This window comes from Populus euphratica, unplaced genomic scaffold (assembly GCF_000495115.2).
Source record: "Populus euphratica unplaced genomic scaffold, PopEup_1.0 scaffold136.1, whole genome shotgun sequence".
Lineage (NCBI taxonomy): Eukaryota > Viridiplantae > Streptophyta > Magnoliopsida > Malpighiales > Salicaceae > Populus > Populus euphratica.
The window spans coordinates 490,279-502,441 of record NW_011500002.1 but is presented as its reverse complement, the minus strand read 5'-3'; the positions used below and the strand labels follow the sequence as shown (position 1 = coordinate 502,441).

At 30.6% G+C, this 12,163-nt stretch overlaps 1 protein-coding gene across 1 annotated transcript; it reads right to left on the bottom strand.

Moving 5' to 3' along the window:
* Positions 1–265: 265 nt before the first annotated feature.
* Positions 266–3,649, bottom strand: LOC105140954 (lysine histidine transporter-like 8). Its single transcript, XM_011048005.1, has 5 exons — positions 2,818–3,649; positions 2,578–2,714; positions 1,939–2,366; positions 1,026–1,157; positions 266–912 (listed from the first exon to the last, which is right to left on the bottom strand). The coding sequence occupies exons 1-5, from the start codon at positions 3,213–3,215 to the stop codon at positions 424–426; spliced, it is 1,584 nt and encodes a 527-aa protein (XP_011046307.1). The 5' UTR covers positions 3,216–3,649; the 3' UTR covers positions 266–423.
* Positions 3,650–12,163: the final 8,514 nt, after the last annotated feature.

The window sequence follows — 12,163 nt, the reverse complement described above, 5'->3', positions numbered from 1 at the left end:
GCAGCTGTATTCTTGCTGAATTATAGGAGATTTTGCTTCGTCTTTATATTGATTAGTCCCCTCTGTTGACCCACGCATCAAATTTAGGCCAATTGTTGAAGTTTAATTGAAAAATACGTGTTTTGAGTGCAAACATTTTGCACTAACCATAAACAATTCATTTCAATAGGGCTTATGAGCCCAGTTTACTGTAAGGCTTGACTCAAGACAGATAATTAGTGGGCTAAATTGATAGGTAAAAGTAAGTAAAGAAAGGCCGGCGGAAGAGAAATGAATCATGTATTGCAAAACGGTTATGTTACAAGCAAATCTATTTGTTTTTTGGGCTATTTATTTGCTTTCCTGCGAACAAATTTCACAATTACATATAAAAAAATACTTAAATATGAAAATCCCTCCTTTCGACGTTACATATTTATTCAATTACTTAGGCTTGAACCACTGGAATTTACTGTCATTCTCTTTGATAACATAAACTCCAGCAGCCATCAAAGACACACTAAGAATCAAACCAATGATTCCCAGTCCCCAATTAAGGTACCACATCTTGCTATACTTCTTCGGTTTCCTCATTTTAAGCCACATGAAGCATGGATAAGCCAATGTGACTGGCAGTGATATTCCTCCGACTAGACCACCTACACTTCCAATAGATGGGATTGCGACAGCCAAAAAGAAGACCCCATACCCGAAGAACGCCCTCAAAATCACTCGGAGCCACCATTGGCATGGCCTCTTCATCCTCTTAGTGAAAATTGACTCTAACTCATCAAACATTGGCATGGCGTAGATTTGGAATGAGCTAAGAGCGTTTACTATGATTAGTAAACTAACGAGTCCCATGATAAATTGTGAGGTGTCTCCCCTTCGGTATGCATAGAAGGCAGATTGCAAACCACCATTTTTTGGTATCTGAAAATCAAGACAAGATCTGCTTCCTTTAGATTTAGAAGAAGAAGAAGAAGAAAACCACCCACACCAAAACTAATTTGGAACGACGTAAATGTGAAGATTATAGAAAGTACCCTTTGACCGTATGCCCAAAACCCTCCAATTGCAAGGGGGAATATACATGCTGCAATAACTGTATAAGCAGCCTTGGCACCCCTCCACATTGGCACACGAGATGGGTGCTTCTCACTTGAAGGCATAGTTGCCTGCAAAAAACATCAAATTGCACCCAAGACAGCTTTAGGAAATTAGGGTTATTTTCTAATCCTAGTAAAATGAAGAGCATGATATTATCTTCGGTATAATAATCTGTTGTACATTAGATGTCATATTTGACAAACAACCTTGGAATGAATGCCTATGATCTCAATAATTGAAAATCAAATAGTAGTTTTAATTTATTTTATGTCAAAAGTCAAAGGTCAACTATTGTTGCTGGGAGTTTTTCTACGTTCTTTGCGTAGACTTGCAAGTTACATGAAAAAGAATTCACATGGAATAAAGACTTCAACAAAACTGTTTCAATAAATAAATAAAAAGGTTACTCTAACACAAAATTTCCCTTGGTCAGAAGATTGTGAAAAAAAAAGGTTAAAGGTAAATCAAGAAAAATCTGCAAAATTAAAGTATTTTTAATTCCCCTATAAAACATGCTCTCACAGCTCTAGTGAATATGCATTAATATTTTCAAAATTAAAAAAATATCTTACACTATTACCTATATTTCCACAAATTTCCAGCCATCAAGACCAAGTTAGTAAATCCTTAACAAGTTCCCTTAAGGTATACATAAGAGATCAACAACTCTAATAAAACTCAACCCACGTTGTTAACATATTCAGTTCCTTGCTCATGCTTGAATTGTTTCGTATTTATGCAAGAACAGTTCTTAAAACACTATCCTTGCTTGATTCACAAAGTAATATATAAAGGTGGTACAAAAAAAAAAGGGGGGGAAATTTGAGAACAAGCTAAACATGTTGGTACCTGGATCTCAAGTATAAGATTGTGCCCTCTAAATGCAAAAGCAACAATGCCAAGTGCGTTAAGAACTTCAAAAAGCCTATCAACCTCCTTTGGTCCACGAACTGGTTTGTATGAAATTCCAGGTAACCTGTCCTTGTTAACAGAAACCATCCACATAATTGTGCAGTACATAACAGCCGTGATGGATCCAATTAGGGAGACACCAGCTATTGAGTTCAAGTTTGGCAGCTGAGACAGAAGAACTGCAGCACTAGCAAACACCAGGTACCATTCCACTGGTGTTAATGTTTTGACTGTGCATGATTGACCACATACAGTCTGGAAAAATAATTTTGATGTTGATCCTCCAATTATGTTTAGAGCCACACATGTGCCTATTGATAGGTACAATATTGGGAACAGGCCTAGCCACTTTGCTTTCTTCTCACCTGAATTGTATAAGAAGCCATAATTTAGAACATATTAGTAGTCAAATAAGCACAAATCTTGTATTTGTAGCAATATCAGGGTGAGTTTTCTTCTGCATGTTAAGTTTCAGAAAAATAATATTTTGGTCAGTTGAATTTATTATTATCTTTTATTGAATCAAAAACATTTTTTTTTATTTGTTAATAGTTCAACAAAAAGATGAACACATACCGAAATTTGCACTCATAATTTGAAGATATCTGCTGTAGCGAACGCCAGTTTCAGTATTTTCATGGAGTTGCACAAGTAAATAAAGGGTGTAAAGCTGCCATGCGAAAGCAACAGTCAAGGCTATGATCCCCCATGCCCTGTAACAGAAAAATGATTAAGCTCTCTCTGCTATAGTCTCCAAATTGGTTCAGTAACTAAAACTTGTTGAATCAAAGGATTAAGTATGATATTTTCACCTACCAGCCAAGGACAGTAAAGGCGACAGGGAGCACAAGTGCTTGAAAACCAATTCCTGAGCAAAGGCAATGAAACGCTGCATACCATGCGTTTCCATTTCGGGACTCGGTGATAGGAAGCCAAGCATCTTCGGGGTCTAGTCTAGTCAGCTTGAGAGCCCTTCTAATAGGACTACCTATAGGGGTAATAAAGCGAGGTGTTCTAATTCTTGGGGTTGCATTTCTTGGGGTTGAGTTTTTGGGGGTTTTGCTTGGAACAATATGATCAGGTGTGAGCAAAGGTGATCTAGACAACGACGGTGAATGAAATTGCGACGGAGGAGCTGATATCGGTGGCGTTGGTGCCACTGAGGCTGGTCTTGGTGTCCCAGGAATAGACTTTGCATCAACAACTTCACCCATTATTTTCTTTTCTTTTAGTATTCTTCTGGTCCTCCCTTTGCTCACAAACTAAATAGTGAAGTTAGACTATATATATAGACCTTGATTTCCTATTTTATGCATTAAAAATTCCAAAACCTCATATGGTCTTAAAGGGCGTGTAAATTGGAGACTATGCTTGGATAACTTGTAGAATTTCCTAGTCTAAAGAAAGGGTTACAAAATATTCCAAAAGGGTTTCGAAGACGTGGAAAAAAATTAAAGATTTCTAGCAGCCAACCGCAGACCAGCTATACTTTGTCAAACTAGTGGCCTTCTGAATCTTTCGTTTTAGGACTGCCGGTCATAATACGTCGGCTGCCAAAAAATTATATTGGTCAGCACTACGGGATGCATACCCCATGCATTAACTAAAAAAAGCCCTTATCGTTATCCGACTTTGACTTGGAATGGAATAAGTCCTGGATAATATAAGCTAAAGTAAGCCTTTTCTAAAACCAAAATTAAGTATGTAGGTGAAAATAAAGGTGCTTGATTAGAATTATCTACGGTCACCTACCATTTTTAAATTAAACCTACCCAAGAAGGTGAGTTTACAAGGTAATTAAGAGGGAGAAGCACGAGCAGAACAGCACATTGAGGCTTAGAGTTCCTCGACACGGGAATTTTATGGCAGCTAAATTGTTTCTCGATTCTCACATTGTGCACAACTTAATTTTATTAATTGTATAATTATTAATATATGATTAGGATTTTTTTTTTTCCCCTGGCTACTTTCACATTACTGGATTACTCTAATTAACATTGCTATTACTTCAGTAAGCTATGATTGGTGGAACTAGCTAAAGATAAAAAAAAAAATATATGTGAACAAGAGAAAAATGGTCCGAGTGTGGTTTTAGTCAAACATCATAAAATTACTGATATACATAAAAGATAAAATAAACAGGGGTAAACTTTTTCTTGCTCAATTACTTATTATATGTTGATCAGGAAAAAAAAAAAACTAATCAATGAAGGATTTATATGGTTGTATTTAAATGAAGTCTGCCGCTGAAAATAGATATGAAACCACCTGGATTGTTCTCATGCCTCTGTCAACAATATGTAAGCTGTATTTGGGAGTGCAGTCGAAATGTTCATCTGAAAAATTTTGATATTTTGATTTATTTTATATTATTTTTAAAATTATTTTAATATGCTAATATTAAAAAAATAAAAATAAAAAATATTATTTTAATATATTTTCAAATAAAAACTATTACAAAAAATAATTTTTATCAAACTTTCAAAGTGGCTTATAGTTTCGCTCATAGTTTCTGTTATGACTTTTTTTAGGGCAGATAAAATTTTTGTTCGAATCTCATTCTTGATTGTGAATTATTTATAAAGGGGAAAAGGAGCTTCTAGGGAACATTATCAACTTTTAATAATTTTGTAAATCGTTCACACAAGGTAGATTAATGTAACATGGGCTCAGCAAAATCTTTTTTCAGACTTGCGGTAATAAATTATGTTATATGATTAGAAGAATAGAATTTCGAATGTCTGATGTCGACAATTTTAATAATTAAATCTACAAAGTCAACCGAAACGTTTGAATTTTCTTTCCTGTGCTTTAAATCATCTCATGCACTTTGGATCGGACCTGAAATTAAATTAAATTATAACGTTAACGAAAAATTTTAAACTGGGGAGAATAATTGCTTTGAATAGTTTGATGGTGGATGAAAAGACACGTGATAGTTCTGATTATTAATAAGGAATTAACCAGTTCATTTCTGCTTTTACATGCAATAGGCTAATTGATGATGTCAAAGAATTTGACATGTTTATAAATATGATTAGTCGGTGTCTAGATAATAGTTAATTTTATATTTATATCTATATTTTCTTTTTTTATAGCCTATGGAGTATATGATTGACGGTAGAAGTTTAGGTATTCATAAAACAGTTTTTTTTTCTTTTTTTTGTGTGTGTGGGGTTTAGGTATTCATAAAACAGTTTTTTTTTCCTTTTTTTGTGTGTGTGGGGGGTTTAGAAACCATTTATTGGTAAAGTAATGATTTTTAGATAAATAATTGTAATAAATAAGAAAAGAGCTTTAAGTTATTAAAAAAATGATGTTTGTTCTTGTTTTAGTATAATAAATGCTCTACGAATTAAAAGATGAATATTTAGAGACTAGAAATTATGAACTCTTTACCTAAGTGGTTCATGAGATATTTATAATCCCTAAATCTTGTTGTTTTGACAAAGTGAAGAAGTTGGTGAATCATTAGGAGCTAATGAGGGATAAAAATCTCTTACACTTTATTTATTAGGGATACAAATCTTTTACACATTATTAGTGAAGGACAAATATAATTTACAAATCATTAATAAGATGAAAATATGACAGGGCATTAAAAAACCTTTTATATACCTATAGATGTTGGGAGATGGTTACTCCTAACAAGCATGTTAAGTTTCGCAACTTATTAGACCCACGTTGACTTGGGATCAACACGTGGTTAAATTCAAGTATATTGAGTTTAACAACTTATCAAACCCACACTCAATTTAGCTTAGCACGTGATCAAATCCAAACATGTTGGGTGTAGCACCTTATCAAATCCATGTTGATTTAAGCTTGACATATGATCGAATCCAAGTATCTCAGTATGATTTGTCTAGCAACTCGCTAGATCATGTTCACTTGAGCTCAGCACATGATCAAACCCAAGTATATTGTGTAAATCCTCGCAAAGTAAGGTCAAACCCAAGTATATTGTGTAAATCCTCGCATAAAAGTAGAGCCATAGGAAGTAAGGTGTTGATAAGTAATGGAAGCTTGAGATTAAAAGAAATGAATAGATGATGGAAATTATAAACCCTTGGGTAAAATCTATAAGGATAATGAAGTAAATATTATGTTATACAAGTGAATTGACTATTTATATTAAGGGGATGATTATAGATTTGGAAATGTGAAAAAAAATGTTTATGTTAATTTTAAAAATAAAAATAAGAGAATTAACCTAAAAATAAAAATGTATAGAATGTGAATAAAAATTAAATAAAATTTATTTATCAGGAAAGAAGAGTTATGGCATAAAGTTTAATGAATTTTGATTTTGCCTAGACAAGCATTAGGATATGAAAAATATAAGCTGACAAACATAAAAAGATACAATATAAACTACTAATTTGAAAATTTATAAAGTTGTGATAAATATGAAGAAATTTTTTATATAAATTTGGGTTGAAAATATTTAGAAAAGTATTTTGGAATTTTCAAATAAATTAATGTATTATTTTACTCACGAATGACCCTGTCCACCGATATAAGCCTCGCGTGTAATTGTGCAATTTTTAAACTGAAAAAAGGTGAAATTCGAGGCAAAATTATATTATAAATAGGGATGGAAGTTTCCAATAAATTAGTTAAAAATATGGATGATTTAAGTAGGTAAAACACTATAAAAAATTAAATTTTTTATGTTAAAAATTACTTATTAGTGTCTAATTTTACACTATTATGTATAATTCTTAATGTGAGTGTTAGATTAGGCTAAAATGTTAGAAGTAACCTACTAGCACATCTTTCTATCATAGATTAAATTTTCAGGTGAATCAGAGTCTTGAAAGACCTTATGATAGTGTTAGAATTCAAGTAAAATAATATATGGATAATAAATAAGGTAAAATTGGAAATTTAACCAAAAACTCTTCTGTTTCCTTTGAAAAACCTGATGTGCAAACCATATTGAGGGAGAAAATCTTGAGGCTTCTTCTTCTCTTTTTTCTCCATTCTTTCATTTTTTTTTCTTAAGAGAAATCCTAAAAGAGTTTGATCTCTCCATGTTGTAAGTGTAGGTAAATGATCAAAATATTTAAACACTACACTAAGAAAGCAAGTAAAAAAGGAAAGAGAGTTAACAATAGGTAGGAAATTTACAATAGCTTGGGGGGAGAAGAAGAACGTACGGTTGGAAAGATTCGATTAAGAGAATTTTAAAATTTAATTTAATAAATGGTAAAGACTTCTAACCTCATTTATACAATTTTAAGTGAGATTATCTTGATTTGGCCTGGCAAATCAAATACACTAGATCTAGCAATTTATCAAATTCATGTTTACTTAAACTCAGTATATAGTCAAATTAAAATATATTGAACTTGATAACTTGTCAGACCCATATTTACTTGGGCTTAACATGTGACTAAACCTAAATACGCTGAATTTAGTAACTTATCTAACCCACATTCACTTAAGATTAACATGTAGCTAATTCTGAGTATATTGAACCTGATAACTCACCAGACTCATGTTTACCTTGGCTTATCATGTAACAAAACCTAAATATATTGGACCTGACAACTCGCTAGATCCAAATTTACTTGAGCTCAACAAATAATCGAAATCAAATATGTTTGGTTTCACATTTTTTACGGGTTTAGACTTTTTCACAAAGCATAAAAAATAATGACTCATCAAATCTTAATTATTATTTTATCTTGTTTATTAGGATGAAAAGAATTTTTATGGAGAATTGCATAATGATATAGAATGGGTTTCACATTTTTTTACGGGTTTAAACTTTTTCATTAGTTAAAATTCTTAATTTCAGTTAGTTAAAATCTCTAACTAATTAGTAATTCATGATTAAATACAATAATGTTGCATGCTTTATAGATGTTTAATAGTCATGAAAGAATTTTACACATGAAATAGAATTTTTTTAAAAAAAAAATTTAAGAGGTGTAGTTTAACTGGTTATACTTTATATTTATTCTCTAGAGATCATCAGTTTAAATTTCATAAATCTCAAGGTTACTATAAACTTATATAGTTATTAATTTTAGGACTTATAAAATTAATTAAAGTATGTATAAATTAATCAGAACATTAATATAAATAAAAAAAATTATATGATGCCAGCTGGCCGCTGGCCTGGACTAAGTAATTGATTTGACGAGTTAAGATTAATTGTGTGATAAGTGTGCTATAGTTATATATTAACGAGAGAATGGACTATGGTGTGCTATTTTTAGCAGGTTGTAGAAATACTGTACTTTTAGAGAGAGACTTTGCAACGTAGGAATTTATGGCCTTAGCTACATGATACCAAAACCTTCAGAAAACAATTACCAGCTTGTATGCAGCTCCAGATTCAAAGGAGGCATATACAAGAAAACAACAATTGATTATATATATTTCTATAAGTTGCCTAAGGAAAATAAATTTACTAATGATGAGATTAAGATTAGTTTTCATGCATAAGATGCAAGTCGCTATAATATTTGTAAGGAAATGGTAAGTGCAGGTTTACAGCCATACTTCGCTTTTAATGATCAGCTTCTTGAGCTGCACGCATTGGATTTTAAACGTATCATCTAGCATTAACAATATATTGTTTCATTCAAAAAAATATCATATATTTTATTGTTTTGTTATATAATTAAATAAAAATAATATCTGAAATAAAAAAAACTTATTGAATCCAATGACATGCATAATTTTCATCATGATTTTACTTAATTGACTTAAATTCATTTTATTTTTTAATAAAATATTATTTTTTACTGATTTTATTATTTAATATTAAATTAATTTAAAAATAAACTTTTCAATTTATTTATCTTTCAAGGTTATCCTTACAGGTTAACCCAAGTTAATCCATGTGGATTTCATGATTAATATCTATCTATTTTTTATAAGACACGCCATTAATACCTGGACTTTTTGCACTTTAAAATGTTTTTGCTTCTACCCACAGCACAAGCAAATAGACTAGTGGATCACTAATTATGCTCTTAAGATCATTAATTTGGCACTAGCTAGATAATTAGAGCTTTCAATATGGTTTATTTTTGTAGTACCAGACAATGGAACTTGAAAGCAAAAGCATTATTTGATTTCTCAAATGATTATTCCTTTTGAATGGGTCTGAAGAAGCCTTGGGATCTAATTTAAGTGATTTTTATATTATTTATTGGATCTTTCATTCTGTTAGAGAAAATGATTGATTAATAATCAATAAAATAAAAAAGTTTGATTGAATTTTTTGAAGTTTATTCACTATTATAAAATTGAGTGCCGGTCACTTACGGAATTGGTGACAATTTCAGAAACTAAATGCTAAAGACTGCTGGCTAGTTTGTCCTTCACCGGGACAAGAAGATAATAAACATGATCTACTACTTATCATTGACACAACCACACCACTGTCTTTTCCATTTCTTCATCGACTATCCCTTGGAAGAAAGACACTACATGTTCCATGAAGACTGCATTCCATGGTAATGTGAACGGTCCGTCCCCTGGTGGGCCAAATTCTTCTTCAGACATTGCTAGGAGTTTATCCGTATAGGCCGGTGTTGAGGGTTATACAAGTTGATCTAGATTAATTTAAAAAAATTAAAAAAATATTTAAAATTTTAATATTTTATATAAAAAAATTAAAAACTGATCCATGTAGATATAAATTATACATATTTTAAATAATAAAACTTAAAAGATTATTTTTAAAAAAATTATTTTATATTAAAAAGATACTATTATCTTATCATTTTAAGTTTAAGTGTTTAAACTGAATTGTTTTAATCCAATTAAAAAAATATAATTTTTTGTTTGTAAATATAGAGTATATATACTAAAAAGCATTAAATCTCACAAATTTCACGTTGAAAAAAATATTCTTCGAGTATTTATATAGTGAGCTTTGAAATGGATTAATAACTAACTAATATATATAAGGGGTTTTTGGCAAGAAGATAAAACACATTTTGAAAAAAAAAGAGGACTCTCTTGGGTTTCACTAAGTTACCAGGGTTTCGAGTTGACCCAATAGGTCAAATGGTTTTTTCTAAGCCAATTGCATACTCAAGTTTTGAATGGAATAGATCTAGTCAAGGCCTCTGGCCACCCGAGTTCCAAGTTGACCCTCTGAGCAGGGCTAGGTCTGATAACCATGCTAAATTGATAAAACATATCTCTTCTGCTTTAAATTTGTATTATCCATATTAAGGATTATGGGTGATTATTTTCGGTTTGGTTTGGTTAAGTTTTTATCTAAAAAACAACTAAACCAAAATTAAAAAAAATCAAACTGAAACTAATTCCAACAGACCTATTTCGATTCAATTTGGTTTATTTTTTTAAGTCAAAAACCGAATAACCTATATTGTTGTTTTAGGCTTTCTACTTCGAGTATTTATATAGTGAGCTTTGAAATGGATTAATAACTAACTAATATATATAAGGGGTTTTTGGCAAGAAGATAAAACACATTTTGAAAAAAAAAGAGGACTCTCTTGGGTTTCACTAAGTTACCAGGGTTTCGAGTTGACCCAATAGGTCAAATGGTTTTTTCTAAGCCAATTGCATACTCAAGTTTTGAATGGAATAGATCTGGTCAAGGCCTCTGGCCACCCGAGTTCCAAGTTGACCCTCTGAGCAGGGCTAGGTCTGATAACCATGCTAAATTGATAAAACATATCTCTTCTGCTTTAAATTTGTATTATCCATATTAAGGATTATGGGTGATTATTTTCGGTTTGGTTTGGTTAAGTTTTTATCTAAAAAACAACTAAACCAAAATTAAAAAAAATCAAACTGAAACTAATTCCAACAGACCTATTTCGATTCAATTTGGTTTATTTTTTTAAGTCAAAAACCGAATAACCTATATTGTTGTTTTAGGCTTTCTAATGGGCTTATAATTAATGTTAATATTGTCTAATTTATTTAAAAGATTCTAGAGTATATTAGATTTTTTTTGCCATTCATTAATATTAAATTGTTAAAGTCAATTTTGTGTTCAATATGTTGCAAGCATTCCTAATATTTTTCTTTTCTTTTGTTTGAGTGAGGAGGTCATTTGTTACAAGAGAGTTTAAATAACACATCCAAAGTTAAAATATAAATTAAAAGGCATTGCTTTAAAATGGTTTAAAAAGAAACAACAAATAATACTATCATAAAACACTTCATACAAAAAAAAAAACTTCATTATGCATATCATCCTAATCAAGAAGTACATTAAGAACATTGCACTTTGATTCTTTAATACTATTGACATCAAAACTTAGAGTTTAAAATCTAGAATTATAACATAATAAATTAAAATAAAATATATAAAAATAAAAAGTAGTATTTTTACCATATGTTTTCAATAAATATCTTGATTTTTTAACTAATTATCATATGTTGCTATAAATAACTTTCCATCGAAATCTACAAAATAAAAAATTGGACATATTAGATTTAAAATATGTTAATTAATAAATCATAAAATAAAAAATATATATTCATAAAAAAAAATTACCTAACTCAAGGTTTTTGTAGCTTTTAAAATTATTCATCAAGGTTCTAATTTTGATAATAAATAAGTGTCTGAACTATTACTGAAGAAAGAGAACTTTGCAATTAGTTGAGTATATGACCGTTGGTATTAAAGGCTTATTCAGAAGCCACTATGGATATAGGAATAACTAGCACATGTTGTGCAACCTTCGAATGTATTTTATATTTCAAAACATTACTCTTCCACCAACCTAAAATATTTAACTTATTATCATTTGGATCCTTATAACTATCAGCCATATACCTCTCAACCTCATTTTTATTTTCCAAATTGTCTTCCATATGTGAATGCCTTCTGAATTAACCAAAGTATTAACATCTACCTCCATGCCATCAATAATATTAACATCTTATTTATACCTATTATCATCAACTACTTCATTAGCTTTCAAATAAAACTTATACAAATTCATCAAAGAATCTTTCACATTCTTTGTTAGTAATTATGCTTTGTCATAATCATACAAGTTATTAAACAAAATTTCATATATTTCAACTTGAAATGTGGATTAAACCATTAGTCATATTTACATTAACAAAATTCTAATTTCCATCACAACCTCAATACTTCTCAAACTTTAACATCAAATTTTAACATCATTTTCATCGTCATTGCACT

What these genes read in the sequence shown, in the direction of transcription:
- LOC105140954 (XM_011048005.1), bottom strand. Translation starts at nt 3,215, where the DNA reads ATGGGTGAAGTTGTTGATGCAAAGTCTATTCCTGGGACACCAAGACCA. An exon ending in AATTATGAGTGCAAATTTCG is followed by an intron (nt 2,367 to 2,577) that starts GTATGTGTTCAT and finishes TATACAATTCAG; the next exon opens with GTGAGAAGAAAGCAAAGTGG. An exon ending in ATCTTATACTTGAGATCCAG is followed by an intron (nt 1,158 to 1,938) that starts GTACCAACATGT and finishes TGTTTTTTGCAG; the next exon opens with GCAACTATGCCTTCAAGTGA.